This window comes from Rissa tridactyla, chromosome 22 (genome assembly GCF_028500815.1).
Source record: "Rissa tridactyla isolate bRisTri1 chromosome 22, bRisTri1.patW.cur.20221130, whole genome shotgun sequence".
Taxonomy (NCBI): Eukaryota; Metazoa; Chordata; class Aves; order Charadriiformes; family Laridae; genus Rissa; species Rissa tridactyla.
This window is the reverse complement of record NC_071487.1, coordinates 3,090,760-3,113,052: the sequence shown is the minus strand read 5'-3', so window position 1 is coordinate 3,113,052 and position 22,293 is coordinate 3,090,760. Positions and strand designations below refer to the sequence as shown.

The 22,293-nt window shown below is 67.0% G+C and overlaps 2 protein-coding genes across 2 annotated transcripts; one reads left to right on the top strand and one right to left on the bottom strand.

Annotated features, from left to right (window-relative positions):
- Window positions 1-6,835: 6,835 nt before the first annotated feature.
- FSTL3 (follistatin like 3) lies at window positions 6,836-16,123 on the top strand. The gene is made up of 5 exons (XM_054182193.1): window positions 6,836-6,980; window positions 9,731-9,916; window positions 12,772-12,987; window positions 14,637-14,864; window positions 15,007-16,123. The coding sequence occupies exons 1-5, from the start codon at window positions 6,920-6,922 to the stop codon at window positions 15,057-15,059; spliced, it is 744 nt and encodes a 247-aa protein (XP_054038168.1). The 5' UTR covers window positions 6,836-6,919; the 3' UTR covers window positions 15,060-16,123.
- Window positions 16,124-19,663: 3,540 nt separating this feature from the next.
- PRSS57 (serine protease 57) lies at window positions 19,664-21,457 on the bottom strand. Its single transcript, XM_054182192.1, has 5 exons — window positions 21,388-21,457; window positions 20,964-21,117; window positions 20,633-20,777; window positions 19,942-20,202; window positions 19,664-19,843 (listed from the first exon to the last, which is right to left on the bottom strand). The coding sequence occupies exons 1-5, from the start codon at window positions 21,455-21,457 to the stop codon at window positions 19,664-19,666; spliced, it is 810 nt and encodes a 269-aa protein (XP_054038167.1).
- Window positions 21,458-22,293: the final 836 nt, after the last annotated feature.

Sequence of the window (22,293 nt, the reverse complement as noted above, 5' to 3'; positions counted from 1 at the left end):
GATATGCTGCCTGGCCCTGAGCCTGCCAGCCCCCGTGCCCTCGTCCGCCCGACCGGCAGCGGGATGTGGCTGCAGGGGATGTGTTGGAGATGGGGTCAACGGCTGGCGTCTCCCACCCCTTCCCGAGCAAGCCCTGTCCATGATGAGCGCCGGGTTATGCTGGCGTGGGACCCCAGGAGTGCTCTGGAGAAGACCCCCTGGGGCTGAAGGTGGGAGAAACGTGCTCAGGCGCCGGCTGAGTTCGCACCCTCCGTCTGGCCGCTATGGCAAGCGGGTGACCAGCAGCCCGGCTGTCCCGTCGGCATAACTGGCACGTTGCTCCCGGACCGAATATGAGCGGAGCAGACGCTGCCCTTCCCGGTGCTGCTCTGCCTCCTCCCGCAGCACCTCCCCGCAGCCTCTCCGAGGAGCCAGAGAGGCTTTAATGACCCGGGAGGTTTTACCCACTCCCAGCTCCTCTGGACCCAGTTCAGCCCCACGCGATTTCATTATGTTTTACGGCGCTGCCAGCTCTTCCCTGGAGGCTCGGTTTGGTCCTTCCTTCCACCGCGGCAGAGGAAGCGTTTAGGCTGGGGAAACCGCACGGCCGGCCCGGCCGCTGACTCACGGCTTGTTTACACGCCGTGCCCGTGAAAGTTACTCAGAGAAGCGTGTCACACGTGGGGGAGCCCGGCCACGCGAGCCCCGACACCCGGCAGCCGCCGCAGCTCCTGTGGGAACGGTTACGGAAAGCGCGGCGGAGCGGGGACGGCCGGGTGCTGCCAAGGAGGTGCCGGGCACAGAGGTGATTCCTGCTGCAGCATCCCCAGGGATGCTCGGAGCATCCTCCTCCTCTGCCCCATGGGATGAAGGACCCGATTCGCTCGTGGCTTTGTCCCTGCGGCTGCTGTGGGTGGCTTCCTGCGGGATGGAGGTGCCGTGGCCGCTCTTCCCTCTGCGTGTGGATACGGGGGCGGTTTTCCTGCATCATCTTCCTCGCGAAGGCATCTCCTGCTTGGAGCCGAGGCGGAAGCACTCGGTGCGGTGGGGAGCGACCCTGGCAGCAGCGCGGGGCTGGGCGGCAGCGGGGAGCCCCCTCTTCTCCCTCCCCAGCCAGTGCCGTGTCCTGGGAGCAACCGGTGCCTTCCCACCCGGCTTACGGTGCTCCCGGCTCGGGCTGGGCCCGGCAGGTGACCGGTGGCTCGTGCAAGCGCTCGGGGTTGCCAACACGAGCCTGGCCGGCCGCAGCGGAGCCCTCCCGACCCCTCGGCCCGGCTCCCCCGCAGCCGCCCCCCACGAGGCTCAGCCAGCCGTGTGGGCAACAAGATCGTTTTGTGAGGAACTCATTAAGGCAGCTATAAATCCGTGTGTGCAGAGAGGAGAGATGGAAACCAGAGCCAACCGCGGGCCGGGGACAAGAGACATCTGTTCTTTCACTGAGAGGAGAAACGCGCGTCGGCAGATCCAGCTCCTAACCCTGGGCCGGGATGCACAGATGGGAAGGGATGGGATAGGATGGGATGGGATGGGATGAGGTGGGATGGGATGGGATGGGAAGGGATGGGATGGGATGGGACAGGATGGGATGGGGTGAGGTGAGATGGGATGGGAAGGGATGGGATGGGACAGGATGGGATGGGGTGAGGTGAGATGGGATGGGGTGGGATGGCACGGGATGGGATGGGATGGGATGAGGTGGGATGGGATGGGGCGGGACGGGATAGGATGGGATGGGATAAGGTGGGATGGGATAAGGTGAGATGGGATGGGAAGGGATGGGATGGGACAGGATGGGGTGAGGTGAGATGGGATGGGGTGAGGTGAGATGGGATGGGGTGGGATGGGACAGGATGGGGTGGGATGGCACGGGATGGGATGGGATGGGATGAGGTGGGATGGGATGGGGCGGGACGGGGTAGGATGGGATGGGATAAGGTGGGATGGGATGGGGTGGGATGGGGTGGGATGGCATGGGATGTCCCTGCTGCCTCCCAGCTCTGCTCACTGCTTTCCCACATCCCAGCCTTCCCGGTCTCTGCTCCACGCTGCTTGCACCTCCTGGCTCCACGAACCGGCATTTCCCAGGGGGCTGGGGAAGCTGGGGACACCAGCTGGGGACACCAGCACCGACGATGCCTGGAAGAGGAGAGGCGCTGGGCGGGCGCAGCTCTCGCTGGGGGCAGCCAGAGCCCTGGAGGACGGCGCTGGGGAGGGGAGAGGGAGCAACCCCCCCCTGGGATGATGCTTCCCGCAGCGCACGGGGCCATGCCGGGTGCCAGCAGCAGGAAGGGGCCCTGGGGCACCCCCCCAGGCACCCCCCGAGGCCCATCCAGGACCCACCACCCCACAGGAGGGGTGCAGAGGGGGAGAGGGCCCCGGGCAGTGGCAGCAGGAGAACAAATCTGGGCTTTAAGTAAGCCTTGGACACAGCGCCTGGTGAAATCTTACCCGAATGATGAAATCCAGTTGCCTGAGATATGGGCACTTTTACAATACACTGAAAACTGGCACGGAGATCACCAGCAAACGGCGGGGGGTGGTGGGGGGGTGAGGCTGGGGGGGCGGCGGGTGCTGCGTCATGTCACCTCTTTCCTGCCGGCAGCCCGGACGCCGAGGTGAAGGGCGCGTTAATTAACTGCCCGGTTGATGCCGCGTTAGGAATCAGCGCCGCCAGCCCCGCGGGGAGGGGGAAGAAGCCACCTCGCGCGTCCGGGTGTTCGCAGGGCGCAGCCGGGGTGGCAGAAAAGGCGTTAAGCGGGAGGGATGGGAGGCCGATCAGGAGTCAAACAGGCCGGGTGATCAGATTTGGAGGGGCAGGTCTTGGGAAGATCTGCAAGCCCGCCCCGCACGCCAGCTCTCCCGCCCTGCCCGCCTTCATCTGCACAAGTGGAAATATCCCAGGAACATGAAACGATTACTCGGCGAGGAGAATCCAGCTCAGCACTTCTTGGCATTTGTTCACGGCTTTTCATCTTCAAAGCTCCTCGCAAACATTAGCTAACTAATCCCTGCAACCTTCCTGTGAGATAGTGCAGGATCAAGCGGAGGAGCATTATCTCGCCGCAGCAGATGGGGAAACTGAGGCACGGAGCGGTGACGCTGCTGCCCCGGGGCGCGGGGCGAAGCTGCGTGTCAGCGCTGGGGGTGGAGTGTGTGTGGGGGGGCCCATCGAGGTGCGGATCAGGCCGCTCCACCACTCTCTCCCCAACGCCGGTGATGCAGCCGTGAGCCATGAGCATCTCCCCGACCGACCCGGCTGGAGTCGTGTGGACACGGCGGAGAAAATCCAGCCCCGGGGTCAGAGCCGCCGGCAGCAGCTCCGCACCTCGAGGGGCAGCTCCCGACGGGGGCTGCGGGGACACGTGCCGCGGGGACGGTGACGATGCCGCCCGCAGCGCCGCGGCCGTGCCTGCGCACCGGCAACTCGCCACGTGCTCCGAGGGATGCTCATGGGGAGGGAAACCGCGGCTCGCGTCAAGTTCCCGCATACTGGGTACACGATCCGCTCTTGTGCGGACCCTCGGCAGACCTCGAGCACGGGTCCCGTCCCTGGGGGGTTCCTGTGGCCCCACAGCTACGGCTGAGCTCGGGCAGCGCCTCGGGTGCGGGGACCCCCAGCCCCTCGGGGACATTGCTGGGACTCGGGCAGCATCTCCATTTGCACTGCAGAAACGTGGGAGTCCCGCTGCGACGGGAGCGTAACGGGGCCGGGATCGGCTTCGCTCCGAGGGGAAAACGGCGACCAAAAGGCAGCCAGGGACCGGCCCGACGCCTGCCCGCAAACCCACGCCGCCAACATGAAACCTCTGCTCTTTTGCCTGTGCCCTGACCCTGGGCTCTGTGAGAAACACTTCTCAATTGAATGTCTTGTTGCAAATTGCAGCTCTAATTGGTTTAGCAGAGTTTAATTAGCCTGAACTGATGCGAGAGGCGAGATTCCCTCCTTAAAGGAGCCCAGCCGTTCAGGGGAACGAAGCAGCTCGGGTTTGGGAGGGAGGACAGTTGGCCCTTGAGCCTCAGCCCGAAATCCTGCCGCCGGCCCAGCACGATGCCAGCACCCAGACGGAAAGGTCAGATGTGAGGCTGCCATTCACTGCGGCTCCAAAGGGCTCCTTTGTCCCCTCTCCAGCTCCTCCCGCCGCCCCCAGCCCCCTGCCCGGCCCGCGGGCTCCTTTGCTTCTCCCGGGTGCCGGAGCAGGGCTGGTTTCTCCATGGTCCCAGCCCGGCTCCGTGGGTGCTGCCGGGGCTCGGCTGCTGTCGGGCGGGAGCGGAGGGCAGGGGGGTGGCAGCGTTGCCCCAGGCTGGTTGGTGGAGTTTCGCTCCCAGCTTTGCTTGAGAACCAACCTTGGCCCCCGCCTGAGGCGAGACCGTGGGCAAGTTGTTTCCCTGCCCACGGCAGGACGGCGCTTCCCAGGGCTGCCGGAGCCGGGGCAGGGGGCGAGTGGAGCCCCCAGCACGGCTTTGCTGGGATCAGGGTGGCCTCGGTGGGGCTCCGAGCCCCTGGGCACCCACGGGCCTTCTCGAGGCAGTGAGATACGCCAGCTTTGGGGAAGGAGCCCGAGCCGCTCCCCTCCGGCCCCCAGGCTCCTCCTGCCCCACGTCAGGCGGAGCGGGAGCCCGGCTGCTCCCTTCCAGATGCGGCAGCGCCGGCTGCTGCGGAGCGAGGTCCGACCCCTTCCCTGCCAAAGCCGACCGTTGTGCAACGCCACTCGCAGCCAGGGAAAATCCCTCCCTGGCCTCCTCTTGCATCCTTGGAGCATGTGAGCGAGTGCATCACCACCCGCTCGCTCATCGAAACCCAGCTCAGGGATTTGGCTCTTCTGCCCTTACATGGGCAATGGCTCCGAGGCCGGCAGAGCGAGCCAGGGGTCACGCCGGCCGGGAACAGGGACGGGGACGGGAGCAGCGCTGCCCAGCCCGGGGCCAGCAGCATGCCAGGAGCCTGCGCAGCCAGGGCCGCCGGCTCTGCCCTTCCTCCCGGGGCAGCAGAGCCTTCACTGGCCATCGCCACGGGGCTCCCAGCCCCGCACGCATGCTGTCCCACCCGAGGGCCCCTCCACCAAACGCCACCTGGGGTAAAACCCCAGCCTTCCCCTTTCCTGTCCCCTCCCTGGGGGTGCGAGGAACTGTATGTGAAGAATGGGGGTAAAATCCACCCTGGTGGAGGGCCAGCCCGCTGCCCTTCCCTGGGACTCATCCTTAGGATGGAGGGAGGGATGGGGACACGGTGGTGCCAGCAGACACAACGCCTCTGCCTGTGCTGGCTGCTGGCATCCCATCCCGCTCCCCGCCTCCCCAAGCCGAGGGACCCCGGGCTGCTCCGTGTCTCGCTGTCCCAAAGCTGCATCCAGCCCCATCCCACGCCAAACCGAGCGGCTCACGCTGTGCTGGCACCGGCTCGGAGCGAGGAGGCTGCCGCAGGCTGGAGGGGTGGTGCAAGGTCCCCCGGGCCCTCCGGCCGGGGCCCCACTCCTGAAAGAGCCCGGCTCAGCTCTGCCGAAAACATGACCTCAGCTGAGGCCAGTGCAAAGGGTAAAACGTTCCTCAGCTGCGCGGCCGGGGACGGACACAGAAGTTCACGGGGCTGGAGGAGGTCCCCGGGCTGCAGCAGGCGGAGCAGGGACAGGCAGAGCGAGCCCTGCGTCCCCAGTGCTCTGCCCGGGGAGCGGGGTGACGCATGGGGGGGCCCTTGGCTGTGCCCCTTGCAGATGGGTGGGCGATCTCCATATGGTGGCACCAAGCAGGGAGCAAGGCTATAGGTGACGTTGGGGACCCAGACTCACCTTGTCCTGGGCTCCCTGCAGCCCCCCCTGCCCACCCCCATCCTGCCAGAACCGTCCCCCCGAAGCCTGGCAGCGCTGGCACAGCCACGGTTCCCCAGCCCAGGACGGGCCGTGCAGGGTGCGGCACACATTCGGGAGCTGGGATGGAGAGGCCCTAGCAGCGATGGGGACATGTGGGGAGGACAGTGCCAGTGTGTGCCATGGGGGGGTGCGTTCCCCCCTCCTCCCCAGCTCTTCTCCTTCTCCTCCTCACCTCACCCGGACCAAGGCTCAAGCAGCTGGAGGCAGCGGGACTCAGCGTTGCCTCAGTTTCCCAGCCGGCGCAGCGTGGGTGATGCCGGGCCGCCGGCGGAGCTACGCCGGGGTTTAGGGAGCAAAGATGAAAGGGGCCACATGACACAGACCTTACCGTAAGGCTGCTGCCAGACGGGGCTGCTTGCGGGGAGGAGGAGGAGGAGGGTGGGAGGAGGCAGACAGAGGGTTCACTCGAGGATGGGTGGGTGGGGAAGGAGCGGCGTGGGGAGGGACGGGGCGGGGGGGGGGGCTGCTCTGGGCAGCACCCAGGCCCCGGCAGTCCCCCACGTTCGGGATCTCCTGGGTCACGTCTCCGCTCCGAAGGTCACATCCCTTCCTCCGCACCCCGAGCGCGGGGGCACCCCCAAACCTTCCCCAGCCCCTCGGCCACCCCAGTGCGGTCCAGCTGCGGGGGGCCAGCCCCACGGACGCGTCGTCCCCCCCACCCCCCGACACCCACCCTCTCACCCACGGGCGGTGACGAGCAGCCCCTCGCTGCACCCCACATCCGCCCCCCCCGCGCTCCCACCGACCCCCCCCTCTTTTTGCACCCCAATTTCCACCCTCGCCCCCCAACTCTCAGCCCCCCCCGACACCCCCCCTCCTTTTTGCACCCCAATTTCCACCCTCGCCCCCCAACTCTCAGCGCCCCCCCCCCCCATCGCCCCCCACCTCCCACCCCCGCCCGCTGCCCCCGCCCCCGGCCGTGGCCCCCCCCCAGCCACCCACCCCTCGCCGCCCCGCCCGGTGATTCACCGCCCCGCCGCTTTATAGCTCGGCCGGCCCCGCCGCCGCCGCACAGGCAACAGGTCGCCGGAGTGTCCCGGCCCCGTCCCGGTCCGTCCCGCCGCCCCGGCTCGGCCATGCCGCTGCGGCTGGCGCTCTGCCTGCTCGCCCTCTGCAGCCCCGCCGCCGCCGCGCACGGTAAGTGCCGCCGGGGTGTGTGTGTGGGGAGGGGGGGGGGGTCCCGCCGGAGGGGGAAGGGGGTGGGGGGACGGCGGCACCGGGGCCGCCGCTCCCCGCCGGGGCCGCCCCGGGCCGTCGGTGCCGCCGGGATCCCGGCTCGGCCCCGCCGGCAGGTGCTTGGGGCGGCTCTGCCCGGGGTCCCGGCGCCGTTACCGGGCTGTCCCCCTCCCCGCCCCGGGCGTTGCTGTCCCCGTCGTTCCCCCCCGCCCCCCTCCCCGGTCCCTCCCGGCAGCCGCCGCCCCGGCCGGGTGGGTGCGGGCTGCGGGGCCGGGCTCTGGGCGGCAGAAACCCGTTTCCCCGGGAGGGGTTCGGGCGCCAGACGGTAGCGGAGAGGTGCCCGGGGCTGGCAGTGCCATCGGGTGACCCCTGTCCCCTGGCTGTCCCTCCCTGCAGGCAGCTGCCTCCGTTGGGCTCGGTCCCAGGGGTGCCGCAGCGGGAGCGGGTACCGGGGGTCCCGCATGGCCCTGCTGCCACGTCCCGTATGGTGGCGGTGCTGGTGCCCGGCCCCGCCATCCTGCACCTCTGTGTGCCCCGGGGTGGGGGCAACCGGGCCGACAGCCTGACTGGTCCCGCCAGCCCCCCTGCATTGCTCCCGGGATGGCTGCCTAGGGCGGGGGGGGGGGGTCCCTCTCCCCAGGCTGGGGGGCTGGAGAGCCCCGCTCTGGAGCTATATGAGCTGGGTGGGAAGAACGGGGCATGGCAGCCGGTTCCTGATCTGGGTGTGGATTTCGCAGCTTGAACCCCTCCCGGTTCGGCTGACGGGGCTGGCAGCTCTCCCGGGAGGTGTCCGGGCTCTTGGGGAGCTGTTTCCCCGCAGGGAAGCCATCCCGCACTCAGGCTGGCTGGGATCCCGGTGCGGGGCTCCAGCAGCCCTTCCCGGCGGAGCGGTGAGCGCTGCTGCCGGCCTCGGCTCTCCCGCAGCGGCGCTGGGGTTTCCATCTTCCCCCTCACATGGTCCCGTTCTATCGCTCTCGGCAGCATGGGCCGGTGCCGCTGCCTGACGAGCGGCAGGTCAGGATGCCCCGAAGGATGGGGGAGGCTCCCGCAAGGCCCCTGGTGCCACTGCAGCCCCTGGGATGGAGTTTGGCATCGCCCCCAGGCCCCGGGATTGCCCCTCGCTGCTGCCCAGGGTCGAGTACAGGCGCTGGAAGGCCCCGGGCAGGGACGTGCTCTGTGTCCCCTGGCAGAGCCCGGGTGCCGCAGCCGCGCTGAGTGCGGGAGCGCTGCACCCTCGCGGCTGAGGCACTGGGGAACCCCCAAGGATGAGGCACCCCAAGAGCCCCACGCTGGCCCCCATGCGTCACCTTGCTCCACTCACGGGGCAGGTGGGCTCTGTCTCCCTGGCTGGGGCATGTCCCTTGGCATCCCAGCGCGGCTCAGGAGGCGGCGTGTGCCCCGCTGCTGCTGGCTGGGGCTGCACCCCTGTGGTTGGACGTGTGATCAGGGGGCGCGTGGGTCCGTCCCATGGCGGGTGGGATCCCACGGGCAGCAGTTGCAGGGTGACCATGGTCCAAAGCCAGGAGGGGGGGGATCAGGGATCAGGGCCACTGGGTGTTTTAAAGGAGAAATGGGATCGAAAGACCGATTAGACAAATCCACGGAGGAAAACCCCCCCGAGGCAGAGGTGTGTTGGCCTGGCTGATGCTTCCCGCGGTGGCCAGGCTGCTGGTTCCCGCAGCCCGAGGGTTTGCTCCGTCCTTGTGGGGCAATCGCTGGCTGCAGCCAGGCTGGAGCCCCACCTGCTTTTGGCCGAACCACAATCGGGTGCATGGGAGGGAGTTGGAGGGACACCCAGGGTCCAGGGGGGGTGCTGACTCTGTTTTAGGACAGGGTGAATCCCCGCTTTGGAGGGGAGTGACTCCATCCCGGCACCAGCGGGATCTGTCCCTTCCCCCATCCCTCCCTCCCATCTTCAGCCGTTTAACAAACCAGCTCAAACGCAGCTAATGAGAGCATAAACCCAAATACGCGTCAGAAGAGGCTGGTTTGCAGAGGCGGAAATTGCAAAGGAATCACTCACAAAAAGAAAAAAAATTATAACTGATTCGCTCATGGGGTTAAGGAACAAACAGGCTTTTGACTCAGAGGGATCCGGTGCCGCTGGGCTGGCCCCGTCCCAAGGGCTGTGTCAAGTGCCCTGTTCTCCAGCCGGTGCCTCAGATGCCCCTCGCTGAGGCTGTGGGTGTCGGGCACCCTCGCTGTGGGGATGGTCCCTGTCCCTCCATGGGGCCGCTGGCCCACGCCGAGGGATCCAGCCCTCGCAGCACGGGTGTCCCTCGGGAACTGGGCAGCGATGCCGGGGGGGGAAAGCTGCAAGCCCAGATCCTGGCTGGGCATCTCCCAGAGCGTCGGTTGTGAGTGCTGGCATAACCGGTGTGTCCCTGAGGTGCCAGTGCTGGGTTTGGAGCCTAATGGCTCCTCCTTGGCCAGAGGAGCTGGGCTACCAGCAGCCCAGGGCACTGGGGCGGCAGTGCGGGCACGGAGCTGCCGCGCTGTGCCGGGCTCCCACAGGGATGCCTGCTCTGGGACAGCCCTTGTGCCGCAGAAGGGATGGGCACCAGCACGGAGCCTCTTCAGGTTCCCAATTTCATCCCAACCGGCCCTTCCCAGGGACTGGTGTGGTCCCCATGGCTCTGCCCCACTGGTGACATGGCCGGGGTCTCGCTGCCCTTCCCGCGGTGGCCCCTCACCCTCTGCCCTCTCCGCAGGTGGGATCTGCTGGCTGCAGCAGGGGAAGGAGGCCAAGTGCACCATGATCCTGAAGACGGGCGTGACGTGGGAGGAATGCTGTGCCAACGGCAACGTGGACGTGGCTTGGTCTAATTACACCTACCCAGGCAACAAGATCAGCCTGCTGGGCTTCCTGGGGCTGGTGACCTGCCACCCCTGCAAAGGTGAGCGCTGCTGTGGGGCTGAGCTCTGCCCGGGGAGGATGCTCGGAGGTTTGGGGGGGATGCTCGGAGCCCGCAGCTCCGGATGGTGGGGCAGGGCTGCCCCACGGCAGGCTCGCCGGCTGCCTCCTGGGGTGTCTGGGGCAGCACAGGGACCCCAGGGACCACAGACCCCGTGCTGCTGCAGCCCTGGGATGGATGGGGGGCGGCTGGGGCTCATGGGGTAGCCTCCGTCCCCTGGCAGTTCTCGTTTCGCGTCTATTTTTGTTGCTTGGCTGCGGAGTGGGATGCGTGACCTGGGTCTTGGCTGGGCAGCCCGAGTGCGAGGAGCCGAGCTGGGGCTCCCAGTTCCCCGGTTAACTCTGCTGTGGCCTCCCGCCCCTGCCCTCGCCAGGTCTGCTCAGAGGGAAACTTCTGAAGTTGGGTTTTTGTGTGGTGGTGTGTGGTTTCTTTTTTTTTTTTTTTTTGGTAAGGAAAAAAAGATCTATTTCTTCCCCTCTGCTCCCCCTTCCTCCTCCCAGCGTGTGTGTGAAATGGCTTTATGTAACGGGCAGTTCCAGAAGTGGAAACTCTCCAGCTGTGAGTTCCAGCCCCGCCAGATGTTTTGGCGTGCGCCGGAGGCGCGGATCCCCCAGTCGCACTTGCGTGGCCCTGTGAGAACATGCTGGAGGACCTGCTGACCGCAGTAGGCAGGAGCAGGTCTTTGGAAGGTCATGTCGTTATTTGCTTAAAGGGGGAAGAAAAAAAAAGAAATTCTTAAAACCGCTTCTTCCAGCCTCTCTGTGCTCCCTGGTGCTGCCGTACTGGCTGCTCCTTGGCCCTCGGGGTTGCACCCTGTGCCATGGCTGGGTGGGATCCTGGCCCTGCCTTTCTGCCCCATCTCCCCTGGGATGGTCCTGCTCGGTGGGTGCCGGCAGCACCGGGACCCTCTCCAGGGGCTGGCTGGGAGCGCGGCTTCCCCGTGTCCGAGCGCCATGGGGACAGGCAGCCCTCGTCCCAGGGGTCTGCCCTCACCTCTGTGGGGAGGCTGGGAGGCATGGGGGGCTGCCAGCGGCCACAGATCCCACTGGGGGCTGCGGATCCTGGGGATCATCGGGATCTGGGAGCAGGACCTTTATCAAAAGCGCCGGAGAGCCCGGTCGGCACGTACCCCACACCTCCCCACCCTTCAGAAAGCCCCTGCCTGTCCCATCCAGATGGAGCTGGTGCTGCTCCCCACCGGGCTCCAGCGCGCCAGAGGCCTTGGAAAAGGGCGGATGAGCCGAGCTGGGCTCATGGGGCCGGCAAAGGTTACTCCAGGATAAAGTGGCTGCAGCCACCAGCCCTGGGCCAGCAGCCGGGGCGGCCGAGCCCCGCGGGAAGGTGCTGGTCAGGCCCCGGGGTCTCGGCAGCAGGTCTCCGAAGGGGAGGCAAAATTCCTGGCTCCAGCTGCTGGGGACACGGCGTCCCCCTCCGGGGACATGGCGCAGGGGGGAGGGCCGGGCTGGGGTCACAGGGTGGATGGTCCCGCTGCCTCCCTCCTTGCGGAGACGGGATGGCCCAACTCTGAGCAGGTCGGCCGTGTCCCGGAGCCCTCCGGAGCGGAGGGCAATGAGGTTTCCGCTTGCTCCGGCAGCCCTGGGGCTGCCCCTCTGTCCCAGGGTCTCAACCCTGCAGCTTTCCGCAGGGATGCTGCCGGGGCTCAGCCTGCTGCTCTCCCCTTCCCTGGGACAGGCCCCAGCTATGGAAATCAGGGAGCAAACCGGGAACTGTCTGTCTCCCACCAGGGAATTTCCCCTGGGGAGAGCTGGGCCAAGCAGACAGGGAATTTCCCCTTCCTCCTCCTCCTCCTCCTTCCCACCACCGCTGTCTCCCTAAGTGACCCCTCTCCGGTGGGGAAATCCCCCTCTGTGCCTCCCGACGGCTCCCAGCACACACCCTGTCTGTGGGAATCCCTCCTGCGCGGGGTGAATCCCCGGCTCGGGAAGTTTCTCGGTCCTGCCCGATCTTCCTCCCTGCGGGTGCTGATGGAGCCGTGTCCCTGCGCCGGGGGCAGCCCCTCTCCCCCCAGCTCCCGGGGAGCAAAGGATCCCTGTGGGGTGAGGGGCTTCCAGACCCCCCGTCCTTACCCTGCTGTGGGCTCTGACCCCTTTGCCTCTTCCCACGAAGGCACCAGCATCCGAGACTGGCCCCTCTCTGTCCCCTTGGCGTGGGCACGGCCCCGGGCGCTGGCGGGACCCTCTGAACCCGGCCCCCGGGTTGGCTGGGGGGGGTCGGGGGCCGGGGTGGGGGGGTATGTGACCCTGGGGACAAAGCGGCCGCCTGTCTGGGGATCTGCGCTCGCTGCCGTGTCCCGCTCTTGTGTTCAAGTCACGGAGGCCCGGAGCGAAACAGGGCTGGGTATTGTCTGGTGGAAGCGGCGTTCTTGATTGCCCAGACAACTTGCGAAGCCCAGTTCCTTCTGGAGGAGCTGGGGCCTTGCAGAGATAGATTTTTTTTTTTTTAATTTTTTTTTTTTTTTTCCATTGCACAAGAAAAAGAAATGTCTCCTTCCAAAAAAGAACTCCATAGAAATGAGTGAGCTGGTGCTGAGCGGAGGCCGGGGCTCTGGCTGGATGAGCGTGCGGAGCTCCAGCCAACGACCTGCTCCTTGGCGGAGCTGAGCAGATCCAGATGCTGCTCGGGGCAGCTCGGCGTCAGCGTGTGTTTTTTTGGGACCCTGGGAGGGATTTGCGACCCCCGAGTGCTGATGCTGGCCCCGTCCCGGTCGGTGCGTGCTTTGGGGCGCCAGCCAGGCTGGGCACAGGGGCCCTTCCCTCGTGGGGGGCAGCCGGTGCTGCGTCCTCACGTGCCGGTCCCCTCTGTCCCCCCCTCCACAGAGAGCTGCGAGGGGGTGGTGTGCGGCCCCGACAAGGTCTGCAAGATGAAGCACGGGCGTCCCCAGTGCGCCTGCGCCCCCGACTGCTCCAGCCTGCCCCGCAAGCTGCAGGTCTGCGGCTCCGACGGCTACACCTACCGCGACGAGTGCGACCTGCTGACGGCCAAGTGCAGAGACCACCCCGACCTCGAAGTGATGTACCAGGGAAAATGCAAAAGTAGGTGTCGTGTCCCCCCACCGCCACCTTTTCATCCCATCCCCCGCGGCTCTTGTGTCCCAGCCCCGCGTGGGACCCGTCCCAGCAGTACCCGCGTGTAGGGAGATGGACGGCAGCGCAGTCCCGCGGGCTCGCCGGCTCTCCTGGCCACCATGAGCCGCTCGAGTGTGCCAAGGAGGGGTGGCCCTGCCATGTTGTGCCAGCACGGCTATGCCCACGGCTATGTCCTCCTCTCACCCGCCCAGGAAGACGGGTCCCCCCCGTTGTCCCCGCTGTGGGCAGCGTGTCCCTGGAGGAACCGTCCTGCCCCGAGCACTGGCGGCTCCACCAGCCTGCGCCTGGCGCTGGCTGTGCCCGGGGGGCAAAGGTCTGCCCCAGCGCAGGGCTCCCCCCATGGGACATGGGGCTCTGTTCCGGCTGAGGGGCATTGCTCTGCAGCCAGCCCAGCGCTGGTGGCCACCAGTGGCCCGCGGGGGAGTCGCGTCCCTTGGCATCGCCCTCGCTGCGGCTGGCAGCCACTGGCCACCCGGGGCCCTGGCTTGGCCACTCCAATGGGGATGTGGCAATGGAGCTGCCCGTGATGCCGACCCAGCCTGTCAGTGCAGTGGGGGCTTAGCCTTGCCGCCGGCTGAGGAATAACAGTCCGTAAAATGTCACTTACAAACATCGAGCCCCCTCTTTTTCTTTTTCTTTTTTTTTTTTTTTTTTGTTGTTTTGTTAAAGAGAGCAGCAGTCCTCCTTGCCCTGCCAAGAACTGTCAGAATTATTATGATTATTTTTGCCAGCCCTCCTCTCTGAAATGCTTTGCCTGTCAAGCTCTGGACTGCACAGGGAAATATGGGGCAAGAAATGTGAGTTGGGAGTTGCAGATGCCAAATCCCCTTCCAATTCGGGGGGGGGGGGGGGCAGGGGGGTGGAGGAGAGAGAGATTGAGGAAGGCAGAAGTCCGGTGTTGCGCAGTATTTACGATGTCGGGGGAGCGCTGCGGGTCCCGCCGTGCCCCCATGGCTGCCACAGGGATGTGCCGGCATGGGGGGGCCACAGGGCTGGCAGGATGCACAGACCTCAGGATGGGGTTTGGGGTGGGGGGGGGGATGTCTATGAGCCCCCCCGCTCCACGCCAGCCCTGCAGAGCTCTGCGCAGGGCCCGATCCTGAGCGCTGGCTGCCTCTGCCCCTGCTAACCGGGCTGGGTCGGGTCCAGGTGACCCTGCCCTTCACTGCTGGCCGGGGTGGCTGCCAGCTGGGTCGGAGCGGCTGCTGGTCACCGTGCCAAGGCACCTGCACGGGGCCACTCGCCCCCACCAGGTCCCACCGCGCCGAGCCGGGCTCAGGCTCTGCAGATGGATCCCCCCAGCCCCGCGAGGCTCCGGCTGGGGCTGTACCCAGGGGCTGTGGGGCCACGCGGTCCCTCACACCCGGGACATTGTCCCTCGCACCCGGGACATTGTCCCCTGCCAGCTCCCATCCTCGGAAGCGGTGGCGATGGGGGAGTTGGGACCCTCCAGCCCAGCTCTGTCCCCTTATGGTGGGAGGGGGCCGGGCTGGCTGGGTGTCCCTGGAGCGATGCCCGCCTGGATCGGAGGAGCTGGGGGAGGAGGATGGCCGTCCCCGGCTCAGCCGCGTCCTCCCGCGTGTGCTTTCCCACAGAGTCCTGCTCCAGCGTGGTGTGCCCCGGCACCCACACCTGCGTGGTGGACCAGACGGGCAGCGCCCACTGCGTGATGTGCCGGACGGCGCCCTGCCCCGAGCCCACCAGCCTGGACCATGCCCTCTGCGGCAACAACAACGTCACCTACCCCTCGGCGTGCCACCTCCGGCGGGCCACCTGCCACCGCGGCCGCTCCATCGGCGTGCGCCACTACGGCAGCTGCTCGGGTGAGCGGGGCGTCCCGGGGAGGGTTGGGGCGGGGGGGGGGCAGCGGGCCGGGACCCCAAGCACCCGGCCGCCCCTCGCACCCCCCTCACCGCTTTCCCTCCTCCCTCCCTCCCCCCCCCTTTTCTTCTGCTCCATTTCCAGCTGCGGCCAGATTCTCCCCGGAGACGGACAACGCGGAGGAGAACTACGTGTGAATCCTCCCTCGCCGCGAGGCCGGACCCGGGAGACAGGGGCATTATGTGTATATTGTACAAACCATATACCTGATATTTATTAAGATAAAAAGATCCTTATTTATACCTGTCTATGTTATGCAGTCGCAGGGGGCCCGATTCTCGGTCCTGCCAGCAGGGGAGGGGGCTCCCAGCCCGTGCGGCCAGGGTGATGCCGAGCCATCCCAGGGAATGCCGAGCCACCCCGGGGATGCTCCGGTGTCCGGCAGAGCTCTCGGTCGCCGGCGCTCGTACAGCGCTGAGGGGGCGTCCGAGCTGCCGCACGTTGGGCCCCCTTTCCCCCCTCAACGTGTCCTTGGCCGGCAGCCCTGGGGCTATTTATTTTTGGATTGAATTCTCGGTACTCCGCTGACGTTTCTGGCCGGGACCTCGAGGTCTAGAGGGAATCTGCGCTTTCGCCTTCCCCGGAGGGGCTCAGCCCCAGCTGCCAGCGGCGGGAAAGGCAGCACGGGCTGCGTCAGATTGGGGACGGATAGATAGATATTTTTATATACATATATATAAAAAAATAAATATATATATATGTATGTTATTTTTCTCCTAAAGTTTTAGCACGCGTATGTTAAAACGGATTTTAGTTTAGGCTTTTCCCGGGCCCCTTCACCGGGGGATATAAGGATCCTGCCCGTCTTCGGAGGCGACGCCGGTGCCCGATGGCTGGTGCGATAGCGGCCGGGCAACGCTGCCCACCGCGGGCCATGGCAGCCCTCCCCGGGGGGGCACGACCGTCCCCCCCCGCTAACCCAGGCCCACCGAGCCCACCGCTGCAGCCAGTGCCCCCACCCGGAACCCACTGCCAGCGGCCAGCCTGCCCAGAGCCCTCCCGGCTTTGGAAGCAGCCGAGGGAGGCAGGGGGGTGGTCCATGGCCCCCGCAGGCACTCACGGTGCCCAGCTCAGCTCCTGGCCCCCCTGCGGAGCCCCCCCGGGGGCACAGGGCTGGGGTGGCTGTGGGGAGCACGGTGTGGTGGAGGGGGACAGGAGGGGGGCGATGGCCCTGCCTGTCCCCACCCCGGGGACCCCCACCCCTGGCCCCCCCACTTCCCCCCCCACTCCGTCCCGGCTCTGTCGACACCCTCTGTATTTATTTTTACTACTTCTCTCATTTTGTGTGTTGTCACCTGTGTAAATACCATCTCATCTCTCACACCGAGAAGCTATTGCCTTTATATAAATATCATATATATTATATATATATATATATATAAAAAAATACCCTATTTTCTATTTTTGTATGAGCGCGTTCTGATCCCTGAGGTAGGCGCTATGGGAACGTATACATTTCCTATTCGGTGTTGTTAGGGGCGTTTTACGGCTGTGTTACAATTTGGATTATAATTAAAAAGAAGAATAAACGCTCCCGCAGGTCCGGTTTTGTTGAGCGGGTTCTGCGGCCGCTACGTCCCCCGGGGTTGTTTCCCCCAGGGCTCTGCTGCCCCCAGCATCGCTGCCCATTCCCCCCCCCCTCCGGCCCCCCCACCGGGTCCGGGGGGACGTGGGGACAGCGGGATGGGAGAGCCCCAGGTGAGGAGCTCGGCGATGGGGGTTTTTTCCAACCGGGCCGAGGCCGCGTTTTGGAAAGGGGAAGAGCAAACCCCAACCGGCAAAGCAGATAAATCTGTTCCCAATATCGGGCCGTGCCATGAGGGTTTGGTATTTCACAAAACAATTCCTGCCGTTAATTGGGTCCCGATGTGCGATGCTCCCCCCCCCAACCCCCGCCGGCCGCCTGCGGCTTGGCGCTCCCAGCCCAACGGGAGCTGCCGGCGGTTCCCCCCCTCGGCCGCGTCCCCTCTGCCGGGGGCCAGCGCACCCCGACGAGCATCGCCTGGGTCAAGACACCCCCCCCCAGCTCATGACCTGCCACCTGGACAGGCCCCGGCATGGCCCCCACAGCAGTGGGGGGCTCCTGGGGCTGGGCTGGCTCTGACAGACAACCCCCCCCCTCCCCCAGACCTGGAGGGGGTTTACACAGGGGAAACTGAGGCACAGTGAGGGCGAAGGAGACCTTTGCTCCTGGCTGGCACCCAGCGCCCTCAGCCCTCCCTGCAGACCTGGGGGGGGCACTGAGCATCGCCCAGGGTCCGGCCAGGGCTGCAGCCGGGCTTGAACCCGGGCGACTCGTGCTCCCCAGGGCTGCGCTGAGCCCGGCTGGGCCCCACAGCGGCATCGCAACCTGGGGCGGGGGGCTCTCCTGCAGCCCCCCTCTACCCACCCAGCTCAGCGATGTGTCCCCCCCCCCCAAACCCCTGCTTTCGGGGGTGGTTGTCAAGGAGCTAGCTGCCAAAATTCTGCCCAGGACTTTCCCTGGCGCCAGCGTTTGCCGCACGTGGTGGTGTGTGGCCCCGGGTTTCACTCCAGCCCGCCCGCAGAGCCTTCCTCCCCGAGGCCGCTCACCATCCTCCGCCTGCCCCGGCCGGAGGGTTTGGCCCCCGCAGCGCCTGGCGTGATGCCCTGCGCCAGCCCGCGGGCACGGGCTGCGGCCGCGACGTCAGCGCCCGCCGATGAGCGGGAGATTTCGGCTTCCAAAACACGGCCGTGAGTCAGGCGCCTCCTTCCCCGCCGGTTTTTGGGTGGTCTGGGACGAGCTGGGACAGGCGCCGGCTCCCCAGGCTTCCCGGCAGCGCGCAGAAGCCCCGGGGCTGGCAGCCCTGCCCTGCCATCCTGGGGGGCTCTGCCCCACGCCGCTGCCGCCACCAGGAGCCCACAGGGGTTTGGGGTTTCCTTGGAGGTTGGCAGCTTGGCAGGGGTCTGTCCTCTGCTGGCTGTCCCCCGGTGTCCCCAAGGCCACCGAAGCCCGTGGCTGTGTCCCCCTGACCCCATGCAAAGCCCCGCAGTGGGGAGCCGGGATTGGGACGGGGCAGCGGGGGGGGCAGCCAGCGCGGGGACCGCGGGGACCACAGAGGTGAGGGTGGCCTCTGGGCACGCTGGCCCAGCCCTGGCCTTCATCCTCCCTGGCAGAGCCCCCGAGGGTGGCGAGGTGGCCCGTGCCGGATGCTGCGGTCAGCTGCAGCCTCCTGCGGGACCCCCCGGGCAGGGAGGGCGGCTGCGCCCCGCGGCCTGCCAGCAATTTGCAGATAAAACAAACAACCAGGAGCAGGGAATGTCTGGATCCGTCCCCAGAGACGGCCGCGACGCCGGGCAGAGCCGCGCGCTTTGTGTGCCTCTCCGCTGAGACCCAGCAGCAGCTCGGCGCACGTACCAGCGTGGGCAGCTCCTGACCCCTGTGCCCGTGGCCACCCAGATCCCCCTGGGGCAAGAGCCCGAGCGTGCCGGGGAGGCGGGCGAGGCTCCCGACTGGATCCCCACGGCTCTGCCAGTGCAGCCGGGATGGCCAGGCGCCCATCTGCCCCCGGGGGTTGTCTGTGGTTCCCTCTTTGGGGGGTCCCGTAGCGCGGTGGGGAGGGTGCGGTGTGGGATGGGACAAGATGAGACGGGATGGGATGAGACAGGGTGGGATGGGAGAGGATGGGAAGAGGAGGGTGGGACGGGACGGGATGGGAAGGGGAGCCACGCCCCGGGGGGAAGGCGGCTCCAACGCTGCTGAGGATGCTCCGTAGGGTGGCAGTGCCTGGATGCGAATCCCTGCTCCTCTGGGGTAGGGTCTGGTCCTGAGTGGGGGCTGCCACTTCCCTCCCTCCTCCTGCACCCCTGCTCCATCCATCTCCCTGGATGGATGGATGGATGGATGGATGGATGAGCTGGGGGTCTGGCTGGGGACCGGAGCAGAAACGGGAGCAGCGGGATGTGCAGAGAGAGGGGTCGTGGTGGGGCAGGGGGACAGGATAGGGCAAAGCTGGGAAAAATCAGCCCCCGTTGAGGTGGGCAGCGGCTGCCTGGGCAGTGCGGGGTTAAGGATCGGCCCAACCAGCCCTCCTGGGCTCAGCTGCCATCGGTGATTAAGGTGATTAAAGGGGGATAAAACCCTGCCCAGGATCTGCTGGCTCTGTGGGCAGGTGGGTCTTTGGTCTTGGTCTTGGTCTTGGTCTTGGTCTTGGTCTTGGTCTTGGTCTTGGTCTTGGTCTTGGTCTTGGTCTTGGTCTTGGTCTTGGTCTTGGTCTTGGTCTTGGTCTTGGTCTTGGTCTTGGTCTTGGTCTTGGTCTCCCCATCACATCCCTGGGGTAGGACCAGGGTGGGCAGGGTCTGGTGTGGGGTGGGCGAGTGTCCCTGGGGCTCCTGCCTGTCCCAGAGCCAGGGGCTGTGGCCCCCATGTAAGCTGGGGGTGGGGGACAGGGTGGGTTGAGGGAAGGTGGAAGGCAAAGGTCTGGGAATGAGGTTTTATTGAGGATGGCTAAATGTTGCGGGGCACGAGGCCGCGTGGGGTGCCGGGGCTTCTTGTAGAGCCTGGGGGGGGGGGCTGTACCTCCCCTCGCCCAGAGGCAGAGCCGATCTGCCCTGCCCTGGGCCGAGGAGCCCTGAGCATTGGCCCACAGACCCCCCCGGAGCTGGGAGGACCTGGGAGCCGCGGCCCTTTTCCCCCCTCCTGGGAGCTCCCAGGCAGCCGAGATGCCCCGGCCACACTCCCTGCAGCCCGTTTGCCCCCGGCACACCCCCCGCCCCAGCCCGGTTAGGGCTTTGGCTGCCCTTTCTGATGGCAGTGCCCTCGCACGGTGCAATGCACCCAGTCGATGTAGTTGGAGATCTTGGTGTAGATGTCAGGGTGCCGGCGGTCCCCGCATCTCTGCCCAGAGAACGAGACGATGCCGTAAACTTTCCCCTTGAAAATCAGGGGGCCCCCGGAGTCACCCTGCGAAGCAAAGGGATGGGAGGAGGGGGAGATTAGCGGGTCTCCCCGGAGGGGGATGGCCGGGGGGCGGGGGGGCACGGGGCCGGGAGCGCACTCACCGCGCAGACGCCCTGCAGCGTGGCGTTGCGGCTGGCCCCGCACATCATGTTGGGCGAGACTTTGCCCCTCCACAGCGTTCGGCAGAGGCTCCGCTTGATGATGGTGGTGCCGGTTTCCATCAGCTCGCTGGGCCGGTCCCCGTAGTTGGAGGTGTCCCCCCAGCCCAGCACGTAGCAGACGGTGCCGGGCTTCAGGTCGATGTTGGGTCGGGGCAGGCGGATGCGCTTCACGTACTTGTTCAGCGTGGCCGACTCGTTCAGCTGGGTGGGGAGTCGGGGGGCGTGGGTGGCTTCGCTTCTGGGGTCCCCTGACCCCCCCCCCCGCCCCTGCACCCATCGCGCTGACACCCCCCCCACCCCCCCCTCCCCAAACCTGCCTTTCCCTTCCCTCTCCGGAGGCTGCACCCCAACACCAGCCCCTCTGCACTGGTCCCAGTCTGCTCTAGAGACCGGTTGCCCAGGAGCCGTCGAGGTTGGCGTGTCCTCAGCCGCCTCCATCGCACCCCACGGCGCGGTCCCGCTTCTCCGGAGAAGCACTGACATCTAGTGTCGGCTCGGGGCGTGGGGGACCCCATCTCCCCTCCTGCGCCCCGTGGGGCGCAGGAGGGGAGATGGGGTCCCCCACGCCCCGCGGGATGCAGGAAGGAGATGCCCACTTGGCCGGCGATGGCCGGCGGCGAGCGGGACTCACCTTCAGCAGGCGGATGTCGTTGTCCACCGAGCTGGGGTTGTAGCGCGGGTGGGCGATGGACTCCACGACGCTGAAGACCTGCTGGGACCTCTCGGGGTCCTCCAGCCTGTGGGCGCCCAGCACCACCCGCACCAAGGGGTTGTGCCTGCGGCAAGTGTGGGGGGGTGATTGGGGAGGGGGAGAAGGGGGCCAGCGAGGAGGGCTCAGGGGCAGCATGGATGGGTGGTGGTGCGGGGGGGGGGGGCGGTTCTTCAGGAGTGTGTAACCCCCTGGGATGGGGGTATCTGTTTGATGGGGGCCGCGGTGTGTTGCGGGGGGGCCGGGCGCTCACCTGGGGATGGGGCAGTGGGCTGCCGTCATCACCCACTTGGGCCACACCAGGAAGCCCCCGCAGACGTGCTGCCCGTCCATCTGGATGGAGGCGATGAAGGGCCGGGAGTGAGGTGCCACCGCCTTTCCCCCGATGATCCGGCTCCCCTGGACTCCTGGTGGGTGGGTGCAGGTGGTCACCGGCTGCCGGAGAGTCCGGGCATGGCTCTTGCCCGTGTCTGTCCCGTTCCTGGATGCGCGTCCCGAGCACCCCAGCTCTACCCACGGGTGCCGAGGAGCGGCCGAGCATCGGCTCTGGCCCGGGGCGGGGGCTGAGCATGGCAGGGCAAAGCCTCCCCTGCCCCTCTGGAGCCCGGGGTCTCCCCCTCCCGCCCCAGCCATGGCGACCATCCCTGCAGCCCTCTCAGCCCCAGCTCTCCCATTACCTGCCGGGGCCAGTGCCAGGAGCAGGACGGAGCCCCCCAGGCTGAGGATGAACAGTCCAGCCATGGCCATGCTGGCGCAGAGCGGGCCACTGTCACCTCCTCTGGGGCCGCTCGGGGTGGGGGGTGCTTAAATAACCCCTGGGGGCTGAGCCTCTGCCTGGGTGCCGGCGGGTTTCTCCCCCTGGCTTCTTCCCCGCCCCCCCCCCCAGCTCCGGGTGTTGCTGCCTTGTGCAATTGCTGTGGGGTGGGGGGCAAAGGCAACGGGGGGGAGACGCAGCGTTGCGGCTTCCCCTGGCGCACAGCGGCTGCTGGCTGGGAGGAGAGCGGGTTGGGGAAGGAAGAGAGAAAGCAGAGCGGCTTCCCGACCCCGGCCTGGCTCCTCTTGGGCCCTGAGCTAACTGGGATGAAACCCCCCTCCTCCTCTTGGCAGAGACGGGGGAGCAACGGGGCCCCGCCACATCCCAGGCCGCTTCCCAGGCAGTGTCCCCAGGGCTGGCTGCCAGCCTGGCTGCTGTGGGTGACACAGGGACTGTGCTGTGCTTGGACCCGGATCTTTTGGCCCCTCCAGAGACCACCTGGCTCCGGGGTGGTGCTGCAGGTGGAGGGGCAGTTTGCTCCCCCTCCTCCGCAGCCCCCCTGGGGTGTGAGAAGGGCTGCGGGTGGGCCAGGGTGGGGGGGACGGGGACCCCACTGCCGGGGTGATGCCTCCCCTGCAGAGCTGGGCTTGGAGCACGGAGCTGTGGCTCCGGCAGCGGGCAGATTTCCCAACGGCACCGGGGTCAGAGGCTGGCGCGGGGCTTCCTGTGTCAGTTTGCCAGCGTTTGCCCAACGCAACCGTTGCGTTGGGAAACGGAGGAGCGGCGGAGGGGGGGGAGAAACGCTCAACCCCCGCTTGCCCCTTTCTCC

What these genes read in the sequence shown, in the direction of transcription:
- FSTL3 (XM_054182193.1), top strand. Translation starts at nt 6,920, where the DNA reads ATGCCGCTGCGGCTGGCGCTCTGCCTGCTCGCCCTCTGCAGCCCCGCC. An exon ending in CCCCGCCGCCGCCGCGCACG is followed by an intron (nt 6,981 to 9,730) that starts GTAAGTGCCGCC and finishes CCCTCTCCGCAG; the next exon opens with GTGGGATCTGCTGGCTGCAG. An exon ending in GTACCAGGGAAAATGCAAAA is followed by an intron (nt 12,988 to 14,636) that starts GTAGGTGTCGTG and finishes GCTTTCCCACAG; the next exon opens with AGTCCTGCTCCAGCGTGGTG.
- PRSS57 (XM_054182192.1), bottom strand. Translation starts at nt 21,457, where the DNA reads ATGGCCATGGCTGGACTGTTCATCCTCAGCCTGGGGGGCTCCGTCCTG. An exon ending in CCTGGCACTGGCCCCGGCAG is followed by an intron (nt 21,118 to 21,387) that starts GTAATGGGAGAG and finishes CCCACCCACCAG; the next exon opens with GAGTCCAGGGGAGCCGGATC. An exon ending in GCCCACTGCCCCATCCCCAG is followed by an intron (nt 20,778 to 20,963) that starts GTGAGCGCCCGG and finishes CACTTGCCGCAG; the next exon opens with GCACAACCCCTTGGTGCGGG.